The sequence below is a fragment of the Chenopodium quinoa genome, unplaced genomic scaffold (genome assembly GCF_001683475.1).
Source record: "Chenopodium quinoa cultivar QQ74 unplaced genomic scaffold, ASM168347v1, whole genome shotgun sequence".
Lineage (NCBI taxonomy): Eukaryota > Viridiplantae > Streptophyta > Magnoliopsida > Caryophyllales > Amaranthaceae > Chenopodium > Chenopodium quinoa.
In genome coordinates, this window is record NW_018743946.1 from 4,124,800 (window position 1) to 4,150,707 (window position 25,908).

Sequence of the window (25,908 nt, forward strand, 5' to 3'; positions counted from 1 at the left end):
AATATAGTTGGAAAAATATAAATTTAATTCAAGCTGGACAGGTCCAGCAACAAAAGATAAAATGTTCAGCAGAAACACAGAGAAATATAATCTTTGGCGGCTATACACCCCAAAGATAGCAACAAAAACTACTTGGTTACTACAAATCTGGGTGAGGGGAACTCTGAAGAACCACTGAAGTAGGAGGGTGACAGCCGCCATAGCCTTTATTGGTCACCAGCAAAAGATTCCACTCCAATAGCCGCAGCAACATCAGGGCAGAGAGGAACCTCCAAGTTCAGAACATCGTGGTCAGGAACTTTGCAGCTAATAACACGAGGATGATTAGCAGGGAAATCAAAGGCACCGGCCTCTCCCGCAACCTCAACCTTAGCCCAAAAAGCATTGAAACAAGCTTGTTTCTCCTCACCCTCACCATATAAGCTGCTTACGCACCGAGCTGCAGCCTCCCATCCACCATCATGGCGATCAGCAAACAACTTAGCAAAAGTAGGGGAGAGCACGAAGGCTTTGAGTGCCTCCTTTCTGGAAGCTTCCAGCTCAGCAGTGTGCGTAGCTCGCAGATCTGAAACCTCTGCCTCCAACGTTTGCACCCTGGCTTGAGAGGTCTTCAGTTGCTCCTAGTAGCTCTTCAACTTAGTTTGAGTGAGCTGAAATTCTCCCAACTAGAGCTACAGGGTGTCCGCCCTCTCCCTCAGTGGAATCACCTCACTGGCCATATCATCCCTCTCAGCCTGAGCTTGCTTATCCTCCAAATTCTTCTGAGAGAAAGTTATGCCCTAATTCTGATACTCTTTCTCCACTGAAAACAGAGCATTGGATAAATCTCCTACAAACATAACAAGCTGCAAGAAAGGCAGAGGGAAGGAGGAGTAAGCCAAAGAAAAAGTTAACTAAAAATAAAAGTAAAACAAGACAGTAACAACAGAGCAAGCAGAGAAGAAAAGAAAAGCTAAAATGAAAAGGAGGAAGACTAAAAGCAGAAACTAACCTTCTGTAGGTCATGGCAGGCTATAGTAGCCGGGAGGCTGACTAAGCTGCGCGTAGAATCAGCAGGAAGACGAACCCCTTGAGTCAAGCGGTACCCCAAGGTACCACCTTTCTGAGGGTCGTCCACAAACAAAGACTCATCAGCCCTCACATTCATCAAGGGCCGAAAGAGAGAATTCTCATTTCCAGCAGCGCAGAGTATTGGGCGGAGATGGACATCAATGGGAACCTCAGAAAACTCAATAGCCCCAGTAGGGCGGAAAGTTCCTCCAGCAGAAAGTGAGGTAGCAGACAGAAGGTTCTCAAAAGCATCACTCAAGAATTTCACTGGAATTCTGAGTGTCCACCCCCCCCCCCCCCATCAGAATGAAGATGCAAGAGGATTAGGACCAGGAGAGGTGCGAGCCTTTTTTGCTTCCGGCTCATCTCCAGCAGGGGCAGAGGACATTGGATCATCCTCCAAGTCGATAACTGGACGATCCTGCTGGTGAGAACCCCCTGCCCGGGAGAGCCCACCCCTTGAAGCACTTCGAAGCCGCCCTCTCAGCCCGTAGGGACGCGGCGAAAATCTAGGAAGATCCACAACAGTCTCGTCAGGGAGCTGAAAGTCAGGGGCTGCAGCAGAAGGGACAACAGTATCCTTCGTAGCAATAGCATCATCAACAGAAGAAGGAAAGAGCAGAACATGCTCAGCAGAAGAAATGGGTTTTTCACCCACAATAGCGGTCTTAGCCCCCTCAAAGGGAAACTGGAGAACACTATCAGCAAAATCATCGGCAGTAGCTTTTTGATCGTCAAAAGCTTGATCACGTTGTCTTTTGGCAGCAGAAGTCTGAGGTACCACCTAGCCGGAAGCCGCGACAAACTGCTTCTCAAGGGAAGCATCAGGAGCCACTAACGCCTCAGATTCTGAAGCCACCCTTCGAGGAGTAGGCCGAGTCTCACGCCTACTCCAAGTAGTAGAGGATGAAGGCTAAGCCTCAGCGCGGCTGGACCTAGCACGCTCACCAGTAGCTGCTGTGCCAACGACAGCCCGCAGCTTAGCAGGAGCTAGACGCACTTCACCCTTCATAGAGCCCGCAAACACCTATAGCGTGTTAAAGAGTTGAGGAGGATTCTCAGGGGTAGCAGTCAAAGGGTCTTTCCAATTATCAGCCAGCCCAAGCATACGTTTGTCCAACTTATCATAGCCTGAAAAGAAAAAGGGCAGAAAAGTCAAGTAAGGAAAAAAAAAAGAGAGACGAGGAAGAAAAAGAAAGGACGGAAAGTGGAAAGCTTACCAGACTCATGCGTACGGCAAAAACGCATGGCAGAGAGCTGCTCGTTGCCCACAATATAGATGGAGTTGAGCAGCCAGACCTTGGGGAACTTAGAATCACCAGTCCCTGCTCCCTACAGAGCCTCAAAAGCTTCTGTCTGACGGGTAGGCTCAGAAGGAGAGACTGTGACTCCAGCCATGTTGGTGCGGATCTCTCTGAAGTTGCGCAGGGCAGCAAAATTGGAAGGCACCTTCACCCAGATAAATTTACCAGTCGAGTCCCTGAAGCGGCCAAGTTTTGGGTAGGAAAAGACCCTGCTCTCCTTGGAAGCAACATAATACCACCCTGACTCAGTCCCAGAAAGCAGATCTCTTCAGGCTCATAAGAGACTTGAAAAAGTGCAGGGACTCAGGATACCTTCGAAATCTTAAAAACCACAGCAAGCAGATCAAAGTGTGAAGAGAAGCAGGATGCACCAGAGATATACAAATATTGAAGGCACGTAGCAACTTCTCCAGGGTAGGATCTTAGGGGAACCTCAAGCCCAAATCCAGCTGTGAAGCGAACACAGCAATATGACCAGCAGGAGCAGTTGATAGCTTGCACCATCAGCAGGGAGAACCAGCTCGTAACCCTCCCCAAAATCATAGAGTTTCTGCCCAACAGCAGCCAGATCCAGCCTCTTAGCATCCTTACACCAGCTGGAGTCCAACACACAATATTTGGGCCCATAACATTTGTCATCCAGAAAAAACTCAGTTTTGCCCTCCTCTACGGGCTCCACAACGTAAGTGGGCTGACAGTCATAATAGGAGTGGTCACTAGGAGACTCAGTCATCCTTCCCGATTCAACAGTTGGAGAAGGAGACGGTGATGGAGTCTCAGTGTTGCCACCTCGCACTACATAATGATCAAACCGATGCAGTCAGCCATGTCATCAAGCCAAGCAAAATTGTTTAAAGGCTGAACATGCGGAATGGAGCTAACTAGAGACACGTCACGGAGATTTTGCCTTGACAGCGTCAGCTAATATCTTATGGCGCATTGCGCGCATCCTCAAACGGGTGATATGGGATACAGGAATCCCATCCAGCATGAGCACCCGCTCGCAATAAGGATCAAAGAAATCAAGACGGGGTTTGCGCTGGAAAGGGCGAAAAGCACTACCCTTAGCGGGATGACTACTGCCTGACCCAGACGCAGCAGCAGGAGTCGCAGCAGTACCCATCCCGCTCGCAGCGGGGGGAAAGTAAGAAGGCATAACAGTTTGTACAGGAATAGGAGAAGAAGAAGAAGAAGGAGAAACAAGGGAAGTGTGCGCAGGGCGCTCACCTAAAAGAGAGGATCGGGAAGAAGAATCCGATCCAGTGGCCGTTTGAGGCTCACTCATGTTCTGACTATCAGAAGCGTCAGACATTATGAAATCTACAAAAAAATATAAGCCCACAAAGAGAAGAAAAAGCAATGGGGCACTAGAAAATCAAAAGATAAGTTTAAGAAACAAGAACAACGAAGGAATAAGGAGAAAAAATCAAGAATGCAATTATAACAACAACAAGGAAAAAATTTGAACAACGACAGTTGGGAAGAATCAAAAGATACAATTTTGTGACCGAAAAAGACAAAAAGAAGCGAAATTGGGTAAATACATATGACAAAAGGTACAAATTAAGTACCTTTAGGAGAAAAAGTTGCAGAAGCAACAAAATACAACAACAATGGGATCGCAAGAACCCGAACAAGACGAAGTTCAAAACTACAACCAAGAAAGGCAAAAGAAAAACAAATTAGTGAAGTGTAGGAGCAAAAACAGGGAAAATGAAGCAAAATAAGGGCGAGATAGACAAGAACTTACCACAACAATCGAAGAACACAAGTGTTTGAAGGAGAGAAATGAAGAGCGAAAATTTTGGAATGACAAAAATAGAGAAGGGAAGATAAAAAATTGGAGAAGTAAAAGAAGTGAATGTAAAAGGGGACAGTGAATTTAATACGGAGTAAAGGGGCAGTTGGGCACAAAGCAGAACCAAACCGCCATGTCACTTCAATAAAAGAAAAATTGGCGGCCTGGATCATCAACACGTATCCCACTCATGCAAACACTATTCCTGCCAAAAAAATAATAATAATCATAATAATAGGAATACGCACTTCAGCGGGAGTGATCGAAAATCCTCTCCGCAAGCTCGTCATTTCTAAGACTTCAGCGAGAGTGATAGAAATTCCTCTCCGCGAGCTTGTCATTCCCCAAATTTAGAGCCATCGTCAACATATAAACAATACGACAACACGGCCAACAAAAACAGAACTTAACTCCCAAGTCTCTAGGCCGCATCAACACCTTAGAGACTTGAAGGGCTAGGAGTGTGCAGGTTAATTCGGCCGGACGACCCGTTGAGCCATGGCCGATAAGGCTACACACTAAGAACAGCTGGCACGAAAAGAACCTCACGCCATCTCTTGAGGGGCTAGTTGTAGAGGATAGCTCCTGCTGAGCTATTCCTCCCAGCTGGGCTCAGTTAAGAAGAATGTACCTGCATACAGAGAGTAGGCATGAGTGACCTCATACCACCTCTTGAGGGGCTAGTTGTATAGGATAGGTCCCGCTGAACTATCGCCCAGCCCCCAGGGTGCGCACTCACTACCGAGAAAGCAATTAAGAAGGGCTCATTAGCCCGGTGGAGTCAGCCCGCAGGGCTGACCAGGCTGAACTCTCCACGAAGGAGATGGTACGCCTATAAATAATGGGTAAAGTACAACGGAAAAGAGGTTAGACACTCAAGTTATTATACTTTCTACATCTCTCTAAGTACACTTTCTCTCTCTAAGCACTCTCTAACTTAAGCTTCGGAGGGAGGTTCCTCGAGCCACCCCCGAGGGCAGTTTACGTGTGCTGCCTTGTGTAGGTTGTTCACAGGACCCAGCTCAACCAGCAAAACCCTTGAATCCATACCTGGAACAGTATGCATAAGAATAGATAAAATAATTTGGAAACAAAAAGCACATTTTCATTGATAGGCTTTCCATTTACAAATATTTACAACACTTAGAAGTAGTACTTTTTAAGATTGTCTACATTCCAAGTTCTGGGCAGCCGCCTACCCTCTGGGGTCTCCAGGCGATAGGTGCCATTTCTTACTTCTTCATAGATCCGGTAGGGGCCTTCTCAGTTAGGAGTCAGCTTTCCTAGATCATTCGCCCTACCGGTTGCCTCCATTTTGCGTAACACAAAGTCCCCAATTTTCAAAGGGCGCTTGTGCACTTTCTTGTTGTAGGCACGAGTCATTCTCAGACGATAAATCTCATGACGAAGGGCGACATTGCCCCTGCATTCTGGGAGTGAGTCTAGTGCTAGGCGCATGGCCTCCCAATTTTCCCCTTCATCATAAAGCATGACTCGAAGAGTCGGCTCGTAATGCTCGATGGGTAAGACGGCTTCAGCACCGTATACCATGAGGAATGGGGTTTCGCCTGTTGCCCCCTTAGTAGTGGTCTGGATGGCCCATAGGACATGAATCAATTTTCAGCCCATAAACCTCCGGCTCTTTCAATTTTCTGTTTAATGCCGTCTGAGATGAGTTTATTGAAGGCTTCAAGCTGGCCATTTGCTTGGGGTCGGTCGACAGATGAAAAATAATTTGAGATTCCTTGATCTCCCAACCAAATCTTGAGCTGAGGTGTCTCAAATTGAGGTCCATTATCAAATACCATAGACATAGGTACCCCAAACCGAGTGATAATGTTCTTCTAGATGAAGGAGATGACATCTTATTGTTTTGATGCCTTTGACCGCCTCTGCTTCCACCCACTTGGTGAAATAATCCTCAGCCACAAAGATATAACATTTTCCGCCTAGTGCAGGCGTATACGGACCTAGAATGTCCATGCCCCACTTAGCAAATGGGACTGGGCTATGGATTGCCATTAGGTTAGTAGCCAGACGATGGATTAGCTTGCCAAATTTTTGACACTTGTCACATTTTTTTTACCATTTCCATTGCACCCGACTCTAGGGTAGGCCAGAAATAATGTCGCTTGGCTTTGACAGCTAGGGATCTGCCTCCTGAGTGGGAGGCGCAGTCTCTAGCATGTAGATCTTCGAGAACCTCTTTCCCTTTTTCCGGGGTAACACACTTCAATAAGGGTTTGAAAAATCCCGCCTTGAAGATTTCTCCTTATCTGATCTCGAAGTTTTTTGCACGCTTTTTAAGAACGGTCACCTCCTGAGGTGAATCAGGGAGCGAGCCGTCTGTTAGATACGCGTCCGGATGGCATCCATCCAAATAGAGCTTCGCTCCAGAATTCCAATGGGCTCGTCATCAGTTATGCTTCGTTTTTCCAAAATTTCCCAGAAGACGGACCGAGGCGTATCACAGGAGACGGAGGATGACAATTTTGACAGAGCATCCGCCTGGATATTTTTGGACCGGGGCACTTGGGTTAGATGGAATTCCTCAAGTGTCCCCGCTTCAGCCTTGACTGCCTCCAGGTACTTGATCATAGCCGGATGGGTGGCTTCAAACTCACCATGGTATTGGCAAACGACCAACTGAGAGTCTGTGTAGGCATCAATTTTTGGTACCCCTGCCACCTTACACATGCGGATACCGGCGAGCAGGGCTTCGTATTCCGCCTCATTGTTTGAGGCCTGGAACTTGAACCGTAGTGCATACTCGTATTTTTCCCCTTCCAGGGATTCACAGATTATGCTTGCACCACAACCGTTCATATTAGAGCTCCCGTCTACATGCACCCTCCAAACCTGATCAAGGTTATCCGGAGCAACCGGCCTTGTCATTTTGACAATGAAGTCGGCGAACGCCTGACCCTTCACTGCCTTTCTCGGTTCGTAGGAGATTTCAAGACTCTGTATTTCAATAGCCTATTTAAGCATTCTACCAGATGAGTCCAGGGTTTTCATTGGCCGCTTGAGGGGTTGATCTGTATAGACCACCACCGGATGAGCCAAGAAGTATGGTTTCAACTTCTTAACAGCCATGTAAAGGGAAAGGCCAAATTTTTCAACCATGGGGTACTAGAGTTCAGCATTTCGTAGCACATGGCTTATGAAATAGATCGGGAGCTGGATGCCATCCCTTTCAACAAGGAGGACGGCACTGAGGGCATGGTCTGAGACGGCCAAGTACATAAAGAGAGTCTCCTTTGGCATAGGGCTAACAAGCCTTGGAAAGGAGTGTAAATATTCTTTGAATTTCTGAAAGGCCGCCTCAGCATCACTCCCCCATTCAAACCGAGTCTTTTTCTTGATTTCTTGGAAAAAGTATAAGCATTTATCAGCCGACCGACTGAGAAATCTTCCCAATGCCGCCAGACAACCAATGAGCTTCTGAACTTCCTTGACAGTGCGAGGTGACTTCATATCAATGACCGCCTGTATCATTTCGGGGTTAGCCTCTATCCCCCTTTGATCAATCAAGAATCCGAGAAACTTCCCAGACTCAACACCAAAAACACAGTTTTTTTTTTTTTTGGATCTAACATCACTTGGTGCCGCCTGAGTGTGGTGAATGTTTCTCGGAGATCAGCAAGATGATCCGTCTGGAGTTTAGATTTGACTATCAAATGTAGGCCTCTACGTTCCTTCCAATTTGATTAATAAAAACATTATTAATCATTCGGTTGAAAGTAGCAGGTGCATTTTTCAACCCAAACGGAATCACAGTATATCAGAATAACCCCTGATCCGTAACGAAGGCCGTCTTCTCTTGATCTTTTTTCCATAGGAGTATTTGATGGAAACCAGAGTAGCCATCCATAAAGCTCATCAGGACATGCCAGGCTGTAGAGTCAACAAGATTGTCGATCTTCGGAAGCAGATAACTGTCTTTTGGACATGCCTTATTGAGATTTGTGTAGTCAACACACATACGTCAGGTTCCACTCGGCTTCTTTACAAGCACAACATTCGCCACCCACTCAGGGAAGTTACATGGCCGAATGAACCCAGTGTCCAGCAACTTTTTAACTTTGGCAGCTTCCGCCTGACTTCTTTCCTTTCCGTGGTTTCTTTTCTTTTGCCGAACCGGCTTCTTTTTTGGATCCACGGCGAGCTTGTGAACAGCGAGATCCGAGCTGATGCCTGGCATCTCTTCCACTTCAAAGGCAAAAATGTCTTTGAATTCTTTCAGCAGGTGGTGCAAGTCTGCACCTAACCTTTCAAAAGCAGTCGTCCCCACCTTAATAGTTCGCTCTGGACGACTGTCATCCAGAGGAATATCAACGTGCTCTCCAGCCGGCTGGGGACGTAGATCATCTGACCGTTCTTTGGTCAGTGATTACTATTTCTTCTCGTTCTTCACCACCACCAACTTTTCTATTTTTCTTTTCTTTACGGATGCTGGTGGGGATGAATCAGGGTCCTTGACGTCATCAAGGTCTATTGACTCCTTCAGCGGACCGGCTGTAGAAGCGGTCGGCTTGACGTCCAAGAGATAGCACTCCCTGGCCGTCTTTTGGTCCCCATTAAGGGAGCCAACAATGCCACCATCCCTTTCGTACTTGAGAAGCATAAGGGCTGGGATGATGACGGCCTTGCACTCATTGAGAGTGGGACGGCCAAGAATGATGTTGTAGGCGGTTAACTCTTTAACCACCAAAAAACGGACGACCATATGTCGCCCTTGCCCCTTTTCTCCCAGCCGGATGGGTATGTCAATTTGTCTGACTAGGTGCACGACTCCCCCTCCAAAGCCAATTAGTGAATGGGAGACGTCGCGCAAACCATCCCGCTTGTAATTAAGCCGGGATAGACACTTGTAGCTGATAAGATCAGAGGAGCTACTAGTGTCAATGAGGATCCGGCCAAGCAGCTAGTTGGCGACCTTACATTTGATGACGAATGGAGCATCATGCGGTTGACGAACTTTGCCCTGATCCTTTTTAGTGATGAGGATGTCTGGGAATGTTCCACAGGAGGACGTCTGCCCATCATCAACCGAATGGATCATTTTCAGATGATCCTTGGTGCCTCGAATAGTCGGGCCACCACTCGCAAATCCACCTGCTATGGTGTAGACCGGATCCTTGTCGGTATTCGAGCTACAAGTAGGTTGGACAGTTTTTGACGACTTCCCAGGATTCGTCTTAGAAGTCGCTTTGGACTTCAGGACATAGGACTTCAGCAAGCCTTTATCCGCCAGAAGGTCCAACGTTCGCTTGAGACTATAGCAGTCGTTGGTGTCATGGCCCACCTCCTAATAAAAGTGAACATTTTTTGTTGTTCCGCGACTGAAAAGAACTCTTCATAGGATTTGGCTTTTCAATGGTTAGCCAATCCTTCACCTCTGAAAAGATGGTGTAGCAGTCTTTATTGAATTCATACCGCGAAACATACGGTTTGAATTCTTTCTTTTTCTTTTTGGACGGCTGATCAGGTTCCTCAACCGCCCAAACTTCTTTTCTCTTTTTTCTCTTTTTAGCTTTCTAAGCCAGCTGAGTAGACCAACTCTCTTTTTGTTTGTCGAACTTCTTAGAGTCCGACTGATGGTTGGACGAGCAGAGGTCGGTAGCTTGAATAATTATTTCCGCCTCTATCAACGCCTCTTGAAGGGTGAAAACCCTCTTTTGGACAAGGTCGAACTTAAAGGTCGACCCGTGCTTCAGATCCTTAAAAAAGTCTGTATATGATACCTCATCAGACAGCCCCTGAATTTGAATTCTTACCAGGTTGAATCGCCTGACATAGGAGCAAAGCCCCTCCTTTTCTCCCTGCCGGATGGTTCTCAGATCGAGACTGGTTTTCTTGGCAGGGATGTTCATGGAGAAGTTGGAAGCAAACAGGAAGGCCAGCTTCCTAAAGCTGTCAATGCAGCCGGCTGGCAAGTTGCCAAACCATTGTTAGGCAATGCCCTTTAATGTAGCCGGGAAGCACCGACACCACATAGCATCTTCCAACCCCTACATATGCATGAGGTTTGAGTAGGCCATGAGGTGGTCCTCGGGGTTGGTGGTGCTATCATAAGCACCTACCAACACATTTTTAACCTTGGTCGGTTGTACGGCTTTGGTTATTTCCTTGGTGAACGCAGAGGTTTGTTCACCAAGTTTGAGCAGTCGGAGCTGCCAGTCCAAAGGCTGGACGTTAAATGTCACCTGACCCCCAAAGAGGGTCGACTGCATGAAGTGAGGGGAGTATAGATCGTAGACCATAGAGGGTACATACGGTGTGTTCCCAATCATTTGAGGACCAGAGCGGACGGTATTACCGCCTATATGGCTCTCATGCAGAGATTGAATATTCCTTGCAGATGTATTCTTGAAGCTGTCTAGAAAGCTCGATGTAGAGGCTGACTCAGACATCTACTGACTCCTCCTGCGGGTAATGATTTCCCGAGCATCAGGAGTTGATTTTTTGTTTCCCACCGGCTGTTCACTCCGACGGGTATTGGTGGTATTCCTTTTAGGTAGAAGAATCTTGGACCAGTCAAGGGTCCCGGCTACCTTCTCTTTTGGATGCGGAGTTGGTTGCCTGTCTCTGACTGGCTTCCTCTTTTCTCGAGGGGTCTTTCTTGCCGACTGTCCCTTACTTGGGCTAGCCTTACTTTTGGTGATAAGATCCTTGATTTCACCCTTGAAACTTGTCATGGAATTTCATGAGTTCGTCCCGGGTGACTGGGGCGGATCCACCTGCCGTGTCGGTTTCCCCCTTCCGGCTGACCAGGGGGCCGGTTTGTACCCGCCTGGATTTCGCCCCGCTCCAAAGTGTCTCTAGGACGGATGCGTTAAGTGATCAAAGACCCATCTTTGGCAATGTAGGTTTCGACTTGAGGATAAGACCTCTTGGTCAGTAAAGACCTCCGGCTAATGTATCGGACGTTCGGGAGGTGGTACAGACTCTTGAACCTTTCTTGAGGTACTCTCCCCACAGACGGCGCCAAATGTTTTGGGTGTTTTTGTCCCTCGGGAGAGCTACAACTCAAAGACTTGCTTGTGAGCGCATGTACTTTCAAAACAACAGAGACTCCGGGTGGTTGGAGCTCCGCCTCCGACGATCAAGTTAGAACGTGCGTGAGTGAGTAAAAAGTGCGGAAAAAGATAAAGGTGATATTTTTCTCGGATTTCGAGATCAGGAGATTTCTCTGATGTAAGAGAATGTCAGTAATTGTGTAATAATTTCAATATGTCCCACAAATGGGGGAAATCTCCCCATTTATAGTGTCATTCTGGATAAGAGAGTGCTCTTACCTAGTTCATTTAACCTAGATTTGGTGGTCTGCCCGCCCTTTTGGCGGCTTTTTGGGAATTGGTCCTTTGAAAGCCGTCATTCCTTTTGATGACAGTGGGTTCCACGTGTCATTTCGTAAGTGGCCCGATTTAAGCCAATATAAGATGGACACGTGTCCTATTCTCATTGGACCACGTGGTGGGGTAATTTTACTCAAAAAACATGGGGAAAGGTTAGTTTTTCTTTAGACTTTGAACATTCGATGCTAGGTTCTTTGGAATAAAATAGACTTTGATTTGACTTTCATTGTCCTGCGATTGTGCTTTTGCTTTTAATATCTTTGGTATCTGGCGCATTGGCCCTTAGTACGACGTAGCTTTGGACGTCATTGATATATGGCGCATTGGCCCTTAGTGCGTTCGTAGCTTCGAAAGTTATTGATATTTGGCGCATTGGCCCTTGGTTCATTCGTAGCTTTGGCAGGTTATAGATGTACCTAGAATATGTAAGGAAGTAGGTTTAGAGATGATCGTTGGTGTTGCCGCTCACGGCCCTCCAATGCTTATGTTAGTACTGATTTGACGTAAATATATAACAAAATTAAAGCAACAAACATAAATATATAAATTTTTTTATTAGAAACTAACTTAGAAAGAAGATGTATGCAACCTGAGAATAACTTAGAAGTAGTAAACAGGTTAGAAATAATGCGTAGATAACTTGGGAATAAGTTAGAAAAAATTTAAAGAAAACTTAGAAGAAACCTGGAGACAACCTAGAAGGTTCTTAGAAATGGCAAGCTTTTAGATGTGCTACATTCCAGCTTCTAGGTACTAGGTTACCTTCTGGCGTAGCTAACCTGTAGGCTCTTTGTCAACTTGGTATGGACCTTCCTAGGTTGCCCCCAGCTACCTGCGGGTACTCTAAAACAAGAACTTAGATGGATTCATCTTCCTCTGCACGAACTTCAGTCATGGCCCTGGTCCTAACTTATTCAAAAGAAGCACAAGGATATCTGGTCAACTCGTAATACAACCTAGATTGATAAATAAAGCCTTGGGGGGATGCTTCTATGGCAGTTGAATGATCGCGGTTTTTAATGTTGACCATTTCTTTGTTGAACCTGCTCCAATATTCTCTAGTTGTCTCATTCTTCTTCTAGACGACGCGGTACAGGTCAATGCTTTGCCTCTCTAGCTCCCTGCTAGTTGCAAATTGTTGATACAACCTGTTTGCCAAGTTAGAGAAGCTGCTGATAGATCCCGGCTTCAGGTTGATTAGCGACTAGAGTGTAGGTCCAGATAGAGTAGTGCCAAAGGACTTACACATAGTATGCTCAATAAGCTCCCACGGGATTGATAGCTGTCACATCCTCTGCTTGTACTGAGCTACATGATCTTAAGGGTCAGTGGTCCCATCGTACAGCTTGGGGAATACTGGTATGTTCATCTTTTTGGGAATCTAAACTCGTGCAATCTCCCCCACAAAGGGAGACTCATTAAATCCATCGAGAGATTCATAAGCCATAGGCTTCGGCACACCTGGTAGCCGACTCAAGAGCTTCATCATTTTCCGGATTTGGGCTTCGAGAACAGCTACTCTCTTAGCCATAGAGTTAGTCTCTTCACCTGATTCCTTTCCAAGCTTCTTGGGATTACTATCTTCTCCTTCAGATTCATCGGATAAAATCAGGGAGAATTGAGGGATATTCTCGGTTCTGACCCGCCTCTTTTTCTTGCTCTTGACAGATTCAAGCTCCTTGGTCATCTTTTCCAAGGATGCCTGAGATTTGGCCTGGAACTTCTCCAGGGTTGCTTGAGACTCGGCTTGGAGCTTCTGATTCTGCTCCCTAGAGGCTCTCAATTCTTCATGCAATTGCTCGATTAGTTTGTTCATATTTGGATTGGGATCGGGATTTCCGACCATGATGAAGGATGAACAAATTGATCTAACTGTATTCCCACAGATGGTGCCAAACTGTTTTGGCCAAAATCTGTTCGCTAGATTCGACCAGGTTCAATAGGGCAACAACTAGATTTATAAAGACACTAATGATAATGCAGGTTCAATGGATGAGGGTGAATAACCTACGATAGATGAACAAAGGGAAGAAGAAACACAAGATGATGACGTAGAAAACCCCATAAATAAGGATAAAAACTGCGGGTGACGTTGAGTCCACCAATCCACTATAATACGGGCATAAAGCCTTTAATTACAATTTACAAGTACAACGTGAATCGGCCAGATGCATATAAAATACAATGTAGACAATTACAAATAAATGGAGGGCATGACATTCGTATACATACGGCCAGTGGCGGAGCCACCCTTGGGCACGGTGGGACACGTGACCCAGCAAAAATAAATAGGTTTTTTTTCACAAAAAGAAACAGAGTTTTAAATATTAAACAATACAATAAATAACTATAAGTGCTTAATAACCTAGTGGTTAAGGCCTCACAATTTTGTAAGGAGGTCACGAGTTCAATACCCATGAGCAGCAATTTCATTATATTTTTGTTGTTTTATCTTTCTTCATTCTTTCTTTGTTTTTGGTGGAAACATAATAATACTACTACTATGATAGTGTAATATATATTTTGTCAAAATACAAACATTTTTGAACACGTATTCTAAGTTCTCACTAGTTAACTTATTGACATTATATTTTTTATTTGTTAATTTCATCCCTCGTATCTTACCTTCGTACTTCTCATTAGATAACTTGTTAAAGCTCATCGTTCTAAATAATTTTGGTAATTTTATCGGTGATTTGTCATTATCCATCACAAATCTTACTCCTCTCCCACAAGATATTTGACGCTTTTGGAGTGATTTATTTTTTATTAGATTTAATTTTAGAATATATATGCATTAATTATTGATTTGTATGCGGTCGATTGGTGACAGTGAGTCGGTGACTCAGCACCCATAAAATCCTGGATCCGCCACTGCATACGGTAGAGAATTATTTGATGGAATATTGTGTATAGGAGTTTAATCTTTGTGATGGTGTAAAGTAGATTATAATATAGTAGAATGGTAGTAACATTTGTGGTGGAATAAACTATAGTAGTTTTACTCCTTGGGATAAGGATATGAAAGGCTAAGATGATATTGTAGAGGGTAGGCTTCTTATTTAGGATTAAAATATAGTAGTTGGTTAGGAAATCTGTTAGTGGAAAATATATGTGTACTCATGGCCTGGGAATATAGTTATGAGGAAATAATATGCAGTGTACTTTGAGGGAAATGGTAAGAATTGGATTTTTTCACGGGAGGAGGGCCATTATATTTATAGAGCTTGCGGAATCATATGGTAGACGAATGGAGAATAGTGGAAGCTAAGTGTTTTCCATGAAAATAGGAGAAGTAGTTTGATTTTTTGATTTGGTCTTCAATGAATGTGGACTTATTTGCGGTGCAGATACATTTATCATTTTCAATTGACTTAATCCTGGTGAGAAATATCTCCTCCTTGATTGTAGGAAAGCTTATAACAACTTTGACTTCGTTTAAACTTGAATTCTCTTATAATATTCCTTGAAAATATATTTGTTTGATTTCGTTTAATACATGGAACCATGTAGCTGATCACGTAGCAATATGTAACCTATAACCTAGCAACCTGTGACCAGCAACCTAGCAACCTGCAGAAATCTGAACTTGTAGTAAAAATTTAGGCACAACAGCCTAGTTAGTTGTTGGAGCTTTGTATGGAAAGGGAGGTCTCAAGTTCGACTCTCCACTATGAGCTTTGTATGGAAAGGGAGGTCTCAAGTTCGAATCCCCACTATATAAAAACCACCAACTCGTTACCACAGCCAGCCCCATTGACCCTGACCCTCCACTACAACGCATAGCCGACGACTACACTTTCCCCTGCCGGCCGACCTCTATCCCCAATTTTCTGATCAACGCCCCTCTCCCCTTCCCCCACTAGCCCTCCAAACCACCTTAACTCAATAAACTCCAATAATTTCAGCTTCAAATTCAATAAATCTAGGTTACCTCTCCTACAAATTTCGCAAAATTGTGTTTCAGAAAACGATTTCGATAGATTACAATTATTAATAAAAACCACCTTAATTTAATAGAAGTGAAGAAGACGATGGTGAGATTGCGAGCACTATGTATCTGAACTTCTCGAATTCAAGTTTAGCTATGGATCAAGATTGTGCTTTTTAGCTTGATCTTGAGCTGGAGGACAGTAGCACTGTTTATGCTAATTTTTGTTAAGTTGTATTGAATATCAAAATCTAGGCTACGGATCAACTAAGCAAAATCAAAGGTAAAACACAATAAGAAAAATAATAAACAAAACGAGGAATTGGTGACGCGGAAAACCCAATGGAGGTAAAAACCGCGGGTAGAATGAGGATCTACCAAACTTTCACTATACAAAAATAATGATAAGGGATTACAATAAGGATGGTAGTGTGTATATTTCTAGATGGAACTGCCCTTCGCTCACTGTTGCTTTGCCTTTTATATAGATGATTGCTAGGTTAAATTCTAGCCGTTGCAAGGAGATAGACTTGTGCCCACGATTTTCGGACTTCAGTTGCTGAAAATATTCTTCTTCTGTTTTGAATCCTAATGGACTAAACTAGCTAAGCCTGGACTAAGTCTTCACTTATCTCTTCATAGAAAATAGGGAGTTGTTACTTGACTTCGTCTTCCGTCAATGCTGATGGTGCGTCGTCGAGCTTGCGCCTTCGTCAAGAGGAGTCTTCGTCATTGACCTTTATTGACTGTCGTTGACTAATCTTTGCAGATTTTTACCCATAACAATTTGCCCCTAATTGCTAAAACGTGGATAACTATACACTTTTGGCAATTGCTTAAAAATAAAAATGCAAAACAAAACTAAAGAAAAAATAAAGATAAAAAACTAATAACCGCAAGAAAATTCAAGTTACTTGGGGGCGTTTTCGTCCTTTATCACGCACGTTCTTCAGGGGAGTTACTCCACTTCCCCCACTCTCTCACTCTAACCGTCACTTCAGTCCTTTAATTGCTACAACACGCTTCGCACTTCCCCAAACTTCCACTCCATTTCACTCTTCTTTCTCTGATTTTCTCTTTCTTTTGCAAAATTTTTTCTTGGTGGTTGAGCGGCAGCTTGCGGCGGCGATTTCAAACTTTCGGCATCTTCAATTACCAGGTAATTCACTTAATTTCTCTTTTCATTAATCAATTTAAGCACGATGTCGAGCAAAATTCCCAAAATTAGAACTAGGATTTCTGTTCGAGTTGTTGAAAAAAGGGGAACGATTGTTTCACATAAAGAATCGATGTCTCGTAAAAATTGTCAATGGCGCCTAATATGATGAAAGAATTTGTCAAAATGGCGGGCTTTCCCGACACTACCTTTGCTCATATTCCAGGACCGGACAGGTGGTGGAAGACAGTCCGGAAGGTTTCGTTGCGTTTTTTAAGTACCCTTTTGCGGAAACGGGGATTACATTCCCATTCCCTCCTTTGGTTCGTTCTTTTCTTGAAGTTTTGGGTATCAGCCCTGGACAACTGATGCCATCTGGTTGGAGGATCCTATCGCTGATATCGGAAAGGACGAAGGACTGGGAAGATCCCTTCACTCTGGAGGATCTGGCCATAGGTTACGAGATAAAAATGGTGGAAAGTGGATTTGTTAGTTTGTGCAAAAAAGGAGATAGGTTGGTTTTGAACACTGATGTGAACGACAGGGGTTGGAAGAAGTGGTTTCTCTTTGTCAGGAGATCATCTTTAGGTGATAACGGGGCGTGGTTGACGGAAGGATGGCCGGTAAAGGGTAAGTGTCTTTATTTGAATGCGCGTTCTTTTGGGCTAAAATTGGCTAAATTGTTTGATCTTGGTTTTCCTTGTGCAGAGTTGGATTTGGGGTTCCTTGAGACATCGAAGACATCGTCACCAAACGTGAAGAAGTTCCTGGCGCTTAGTCCTTCGGTGAGAACTTTTGCAAGGAAGAAAAAGATTGCTGGTGACCCGTCGGGGCAGAAGCAAGAGACGTCGTCAACTATTTCTCAACAAGTCGAAGATTCCAAAGAAACGATGTCGACTCGTAAGTTTTGCGTTGTCATTGCTTTATAGCTACATTGTTCATCGTCGTATCTTTACTTATGCATTTGTGTTGTTGGACTTGGCGTCGTAACAGAGTCATATTCCCAAGGTAATCGTCGTGGACGAAGCTTGACCCAACAGGAAGCTGATTTACGAATGAGAAGGAAGCGAGGCTTGGCATCTCAAGGACAGCAGCCGTCGCCTGCGGACGAAAAGGCAGAGCCTATTTTGACTCCGGTGTCTAAGAGGACGGTCGAAGAATCAGGAACTATTACATTGTCGGCGACTACTCTGCGCAAGCAACAGAAGACTGACGATTAACCCTCGGTTCCCGACATCTTGATGCACTTTCTTGCCAATTTATTGGATTATCGGAAGGACGATCTACACTCTCTTTTCCCCGCCCTGAACCAACTGATGTTTCCCAAGTCCGGGGAGGTCTTGGCTGGGACGTATGTCCTGGACATAGCCTCTGAAGCCGCTTCGGTTCACTTATATGTAAGTTCCTACTTTGGTTTAGTTTTGTTTGGCAAGGTTGATTTCTTGGTTTGTAATTGGGGATATGTTTGGCCAGTGTTTGCAAAATTCTCTGGTGTAGAGGGAGAGGGTGATTGGTCTGGCTAAGGAGATGCAAAGGTTGGACGGTGCTGCCAAGAACAGTGAGGCTTAGCGCAAGACTGCAGTTAACGTGTTCCAACTGACCAAGAAGGAGTTGGACAAGGCAAAAAAGAAGGTGGACGATCTGGAAAGACAGCTGCAGACTCAATCGAAGACGATGGAGGAGGAAACTCAAATGCTTAAGGATCAGCTGAAGGAACAGGCTAAGAACTTGGAGGATAAGGTGGGGGTTATTGCTGCTAAGGATGAGGCTTTGTCGAAGGTCCAGGAGGAGCTAACATCGACCCAAAAGGAGTTGGAAGATGCGCTGGACGACTATGCCGAACTGGATATCAAGGTGAGGGCGAAGTTGATGAAGTAGTTTCTGGACGGTAAGGCTTCGGATTGGCATCCTTGGGAGGTGATTAACCGTTTTCTGGTCAACGGCGGAACCCTCGACGAGCTGGAAGAGGACATTGCGGTGGCGTCGACTGTGGATTCGGGTCCTGGCCCATCTGTCACGATTGTTCCATCTGTTGCTGTTGTTGACGTCCAACCTCCAGTCGTTGGGGATCAGCCTGTGGTTGCCAACGACCAGCCTAGTGTCGTTGTCGACCAATCTGCTATTGCTGTCGACCAATCTGCCGGAGGTGCTGAGGAGTTGCAGGTCGAAGTCGTTGATGACAATGCTCGTGTTGATGAGATCGTCAAGGAGGTCGTTGACGGGCTCTCCGCTGACGAAATTGATGCTTGAAGGCCGTCGTCTATGATGGTTTGGGATTTTTCTTTGTATGTTTTTTAAACAATCTTTTGCTTTTGCTTCAGAACTTGTATTTCGGTTTGATGACTTGTGCTTTTGTACTTTTGTTCCACTTGAGGGCAAGTGGTTCCTTGACAGTTCACTTTTATTTCTTTTTACGCTAAGACTTTCCGTGCTTTCCGTCATTTGCTTGGTTTGTGATCTATATACGCGAAGTAAAACATGCAAAGTTTCATAAAAATCTGTTTTTAAAGAGAATATGACATGTCAAAATTTTCTAATTTCAAAAATTCCAATCTTTATTAACTTTAAGATAAACAAGAGAAAATGAAAAAAAATATCTTGTAGCTACACAGTATGCTTTGTCGGAGACATTGTATTTTTAGGCCTATCGTTGCATTTGTTTGCCAATGCCCCTTGCGTCCCAGCGTCGACGCTAATCACTAAAGTCTAGTTCGTAGTTTAGGTGTCGGGTGTTTGGCGTCGGACGCTAAGGTCAGGTTTTCCCCGTGCTTCGTCGTGCTTCGATTGTCGTTTGAACGAAGGCTTTACTCACCCTTTTTAAAGGGTGTCAGTGTAGCCGACGTCTGTCGTCGTTTGCTTCTTACAGTTAGGCCAGGGCTAAATCCTATATTTCCTTTAGTCGCATGCTTTGACAATCGATGTTCTTGTTGGTCGGTTAGCCGATAAGCGTCGTTGCCGCTGACTTGGGTGATTTCATATGGTCCTTCCCATGGGGGAGCAAGCTTTCCGTCGGCTGGATTCTTTGTATTCTGGAACGCTTTCCAGAGTACCCAATATCCTAATTGAAATGTCTTGGCTTTGACGTTTTTGTTGAAGCTTCTTACGACGATTTGTTGTGCCGCCATTCTGATTAACGTTGTCTCTCTTAGTTCTTCAATTGCGTCTAAGTTGTCCTCCATTTCCTCTTGATTTCTTTCCTCCGTCATGAGACCGAATCTTGACGTTGGGAAATCGGCTTCAACTGGGAGAATGGCTTCGCATCCGTAGACAAGGGAGAAGGGAGTCTACGCCGTTACTTCTCTTGGCGTCGTCCGGTTGGCCCACAGGACTGATGGGAGCTCGTCGTCCCACTTGCCTTTTGCCGCTTTTAGTCTTTTCATGATGGCTTCCATGACAACTTTGTTGCTGGACTCGGCCCGCCCATTGGCTTGTGGGTACCTTGGTGTCAACGTCCTCAACTCTATGCGGAACTTCTGCAAAAAAGAATGAGTTTTGTCGCTAATAAACTGTGACCCGTTGTCATAGACGATCACCGATGGGATTCCAAACCTGCATATAATGTTAGTCCATATGAACGTAATGACCTCCTTGTCCGTCACCAGTTTCAAAGCAACTACCTCAATCCATTTAGAAAAATAATCAGTTAGTGCTAACATATAGACCCTTTGTCCTGGTGTTGCGGGTAGCTTCCCGGCAAGTCCATTCCCCATCTCATGAAGGGCCATGGAGATAATGTCTGGTGGAGGGGCTCCGACGGTTTATGGACTGTATTGGAGAACCGTTGACAGCTGTTGCATTTGGTCACGTATTGCACTGCGTCTTCGTGAAGTGTCGGCCAGAAATATCCTTATCTTTTTGCGATTTTGGCTAGTCTCCTCCCTCCGACGTGACTACTGCATATTCCATCGTGCAAGTGGCTAAGGATGGATTGTTGTTCATGTTTCTTGATGCATCTTTGGGATAACCTTGACACTAATTTGTGGAACAGGACTCCGTCAATGATGTGGTATCGGGAGGCTTTGTATTTAAGTTTTCATGATTCTGCTTTGTCACTGGGGAGGATATCTTTGGTCAGGTAGTCTATGATAGGTTTGGTCCAGTCGTCGTCGTTGTTAACGTCGTTGACTGTTAGGATTTCTTTGAAGGATACAGATGGCTTTTGCAAATGGACTAAGGGGATGTTTGTGAAGGTGGTCTTTTGAGGGCGGAGGCTAGGTTTGCCAATGCGTCGGCTTGGGCATTTTGGTCTCTTGGGATTTGCGAGATGGTGAAAGGATCAAAATGTTTGGCTTTTTCTTTGGCTATGTCGAGGTATGTTGTCATTTTGGAATCTTTTTGCTGCGAAGTCACCTGTTATCTGGCTGATGACGAGGAGGGAGTCACTGTATACATCCAAGGCTGTGGCACCTAAGTCTTTTGCGACGGTCATTCCTGCAATCAAAGCTTCATACTCTGCTTCATTGTTAGTTGCTTTAAAATCACAAGATAGACCTTACTATCATGTCCCCTTGTGGTGACTTTAGCACCATTCCCAGGCCAGCCCCTCGTTGGTTGGACGAGCCGTCGACAAACAGGATCCACTTGTTTTCGTTTTGCACATTGTTGGTTTCTTCTACCTCTTTGTTAGCTATGGCCTGTAAGTCGGGGCTGAAGTCAGCCACAAAATCTGTTAGGGCTTGGGATTTTATTGCTTTTCTGGGTTGGTACTCGATGTCCATCGTGCTTAACGAAATGCTCCACTTGCCTAGACGTCCTGTTAGATCTGGTTTTCTCAAAACAGACTTAAGTGGATAATTAGTCATTACTACTACGTGGTCGGTTTCAAAATAATGCCTTAGCTTTTTAACAACAGTGATTAAAGCGAGGGATAATTTTTCTAGGGATGTATATCTTACCTCGGCTGGGAGTAGAGTTTTACTTAAATAGTAAACCAAGAGCTTCACAGCTTCGTCGTCTTTGCTCATCAGGACTGCGCTGACAGCCACAGCGCTGACGGCAATATAAAGCTGCAAAGGTTCATTAGTTTTGGGTTTCGACGGGAGGGGTGGCGTCATTAGGTATTTCTTTAAATCTTGCAGAGCTTTCTCATGATCGTCATTCCAATCAAAACCTTTATTTTTTCTCAAAACTTTGTAGAATAGATGACATTTATCTGACGATCGAGAGATGAAGCGATTTAATGCTGCCACTCGTCCTGTCAATTTCTGGGTTTCTTTAACATTTCGGGGGGATTGAATATTTATTAGGGCTCTGACTTGGTCGAGGATGGCTTCAATTCCCCTTTGTGTTACTACATAGCCCAAAATATTTCCAGCAGATACTCCAAATGAGAATTTAATAGGGTTAAGTTTCATACCATATTTTCGCAATACCTCAAAGCTCTGACGGAGGTGGTCGACGTGGTCCTTCGACTTCTTAGATTTCACCAGCATATCGTCGATGTATGCCTCCATCGTATCTCCTAGCTGATCTTTAAACATCCTGTTGACTAGCCTCTAGTACGTCGAACCTGCATTTTTTAGTCCAAAAGGCATGACTTTATAATAATATATACCTTTGTCGGTCATGAAGGTCGGCTTCTCCTGATCGTTGGGATGCATTAGGATTTGGCTGTATTCGGAGTAGGCGTCCATGAATGTCAAGAGCTCGTGACCTGATATCGCGTCTACCATGGCGTCAATGTGCGGGAGCGGGAACGGATCTTTAGGGTAGGCTTTGTTTAGATCGGTGAAGTCGATGCACACTCTCCACTTGTCGTTCTTTTTACTGACGACGACAACATTTGCGAGCCAATCTGGATACTTGACTTCTCTTATCATTCTAGTGTCGATCAGCTGCTGCACTTCGTCATTGATGATCTTACTTCGCTCTGGAGCAAACTTCCGACGCTTCTGCTTGACGGGCTTATGATTTGCGTCGATGTTCAGCTTATGCGAGATGATGCTTGGGTCTATACCAGTCATGTCCTCGTGAGACCAGGCAAAACAATCTTTGTTCTCTCGAAGAAAGGCTAGGATAGTGTTTTTGAGTTCAAGTGTTAAATTGGCTCCGACACGGACGGTTTGATCTGGCTTTTCGGGATCTAAAGGTATCTCGTCAATTTCGAGGTCGTTGGGATTGTCTGGTGTCGGGTCATGCTGTAATTGCTATGCGGTTCTCATGGTTGGTTTAAGGGTTGTTTTGTAGCAGTGTTTGGCTTCACGAGGTTCTCCTTTAATTTCTTGGACTCCCCATGGGGTGGGAAATTTGATTGATTGGTAGTAGGTAGAAGGGATGGCTTTCAATCGGTGGATCCAGGGTTGTCCTAATATGGCATTATAGGCTGATGGGCAGTCGACGATGTTGAATTTGGTTTGAGGGTTTAGGCTTCCTGCATAGGTTGGAAGGGTTATGTCTCCGAGAGTTGACATGCTTTCTCCACTGAAACCGACTAGAGTCGTTGACCTTCTTGTGATGTCGCTATCTTTCAGCCCCATGTCTCCCATGGCTCTTTTGAACAGGACATTTGCGGAGCTTCCTCCATCGACCTGTACCCTTCGAAGCAGACAATTCCCAACGACCAAAGAAATTACCAAAGAGTCCTCATGCTCTCTATTAATGTTGTTGACGTCGTCATCATCGAAGGTAATTGACATTGCCTCCAGCTTCTTTTCCAAGGGGTCTCTGATTTCTTCAGGGACATCTGCATTATCTATTGTCGACTTTGCGATCCTCTTTGCTGCAGAATAGGTTAGTCCACAAATATCGGAACCACCAGTGATAACATTAACTATTACCTTAGGTACAAGAGGCTTCGGAGGTCTGGCTGTCGTCACTTCTGGCTGATGACGACTTGCGTCTTGCTTTTATTTTTCCCTAATAGATGCTTGAGGTTGCCTCTCTTCAACTGGAAGGCGACCTCTCTTCGCAAGGCGTAGCAGTCTTCCGTCTTATGGCCATGATCGCTATGGAACTCGCACCATTTGCTCATATCTTTCTCCAACTCTGGCTTGTTGCTCTTCGACGGCCAGCGCACTTTACTTCCTAGGGGCTCCAACTCCTTTACCACTGCTACGATATTCACGTCAAAGCCATACTCCGATATTTCGGGGTATTGCGGGGCGTCGAGGATATCTTCGACCTGCACAGAATTAACAGAACGTGATCTACCTAATGCCTCGTAAGGCTGGTGTCGCCATGATACCCTTGGGTTGCTTGGGGTCTACCGATCGGACGAAATTCTGGAACTTGGATAGGAGCTGCGATTGGCGATATCTTCATCGAAGCGTATTTAAGCCACAGCTCTGGTCCTGACCTCTTCAAATGTTTAGCAGGGATATTTGATCATATCTTTGTACAGGTCCAAGTCTGTATGCAATCCGCGGAGGAAGGCTTCAATGGCAGTTCTGCTGTCGACATTCTTGATTGAGACTTTCTCTTTGTTGAATCGAGACCAATAAGTTCTGATGGTCTCCTTGGGACCCTGGACGATCCGATATAGATCGCTTGTCTACATGTCGAACTGCCTGCTACTTTCAAAATGGGAATAGAACTTGTAACTAACATAGAAAAACTAGTTATACTACTTGGTTCGGCGAGCCACTTGAGGGCGGGGCCTGTCAGCGTCGCGCCAAATGATTTGCACATGCATGCCTCCCAGCACTTAAATGGGATCGAAGCTTGCCACATCCGCTGATTGTAATACTCGACATGTTGCTCGGGACAGGTCGTTCAATTATAAAGCGACGTGAACGTCGGGAGCGGCAGCCTTCTGAGAATCCGGGACATGGCCAGCTCGTCGCAAAACGGGGTCGCTGCGAATCCATTTGGAGCTTCTCGCTGAAAAGGGATCGGCACGCCGACCATCTTCTTCATCATCGACAGCACCCTGGAGTTCTGCTTTTCTAAGGCAGCCAACCTCAGGAGCAGGATTTTCGTCTGGTCCGGCTGCGGGTTGCCCTGGTCGTCCCCTGAAGTTCAAGTAATTCTTTGCCCGACGTTCCTGACTGGAGGGTCCAAGTTCATATCTCCGTCATTGGACTAGGTATCAGTATCATGCGGAGACTCTATGTCATCCAGCGGCGGCATCCTTGGGATCAGATCTAACTGCCTTGGCCGATGATGACGATTGCTCTGGGCGAACTCCAATTGCTGACGGAGAGTAGCTGCATCAGATTCTGACGCCTCCTTTTCCTTGCTAAGATGCTCATTGGATTCCCTAGCTGCTTCAAGGTCGGATTGAATTTTCTCATAAGCAGCTTTTGGTTGTTCTGGGGTCATTTCGTCAGCTGACATATTGAAGGGTTAATGGGGGGTTTTTTAGACTTTACCTAGTTGTAGTCCCACAGTGGGCGCCAAATTGTTTATGCTAATTTTTGTTAAGTGGGATTGAATATCAAAATCTAGGCTACGGATCAACTAAGCAAAATCAAAGGTAAAACACAATAAGAAAAAGAATAAACGACACGAGGAATTGGTGACGCAGAAAACCCAATGGAGGTAAAAACCGCGGGTAGAATGAAGATCTACCAAACTTTCACTATGCAAAAAATAAAGATAAGGGATTACAATAAGGATCGTAGTGTGTATATTGCTAGATGGAACTGCCCTTCGCTCACTGTTGCTTTGCCTTTTATATAGACGATTGCTAGGTTAAATTCTAGCCGTTGCAAGGAGATTGAATAGAATCCTAACGGACTAAACTAGCTAAGCCTGGACTAAGTATTCACTTATTTCTTGCTAGAAAATAGGGAGTTGTTACTTGACTTCGTCTTCCGTCAATGCTGATGCTGCGTCGTCGAGCTTGCGCCTTCGTCAAGAGGAGTCTTCGTCATTGACCTTTATTGACTGTCGTTGACTAACCTTTGCAGATTTTTACCCATAACAAGCACCAAGATTTGGAGTTTAGTAATGTCAAAAAGAAAATGAATAAACATTAAGCAATAGACTAGCTCATCTTATTTATAGAAGTTCCCAAACTTTTTAAAATAAAAGTTCTTACGGTAGCTTAAATATTGCGAAGGATAGATGCAGCTGACTTATGTAATGTAATGAGTTGAAGGGCCAACAATAAAATGATAAGTGAAACTTTGATATGATTATTTTGTTGTTTCAGTCAACTACATTGCTATGTTGAGAATTTGGATGACTATTTTTTGGATAGAAAGTGATAATCGAGATGATTACGGGTTGCTTTCCGCGAGATAATTATTGAGGATTGGAAGGGGGAGAAGCATAGGCCGCCAGCGAGATGGGAGGCGTCGAAATGGAGGAGTTGGCTGGTGGGTGGAGGGGGGTGTTGGGGTTGGTGGAGAGAGGAGATAGGTTTT

At 44.9% G+C, this 25,908-nt stretch overlaps 1 protein-coding gene across 1 annotated transcript; it reads right to left on the minus strand.

The window, feature by feature from the left end:
- Positions 1 to 22,746: 22,746 nt before the first annotated feature.
- LOC110688933 lies at positions 22,747 to 23,998 on the minus strand. Its single transcript, XM_021865682.1, has 2 exons — positions 23,938 to 23,998; positions 22,747 to 23,318 (listed from the first exon to the last, which is right to left on the minus strand). Exons 1-2 carry the CDS (start codon positions 23,996 to 23,998, stop codon positions 22,747 to 22,749), a joined length of 633 nt encoding a protein of 210 aa, XP_021721374.1.
- Positions 23,999 to 25,908: the final 1,910 nt, after the last annotated feature.

Excerpts from the sequence above, each read along its gene's own strand:
- LOC110688933 (XM_021865682.1), bottom strand. The coding sequence starts at position 23,998 with ATGTCGACAGCAGAACTGCCATTGAAGCCTTCCTCCGCGGATTGCATA. Across the intron at positions 23,319-23,937 it reads TTGCATACAGACTTGGACCT|CAAAGAGGATCGCAAAGTCG; the intron begins GTACAAAGATAT and ends CCTATTCTGCAG.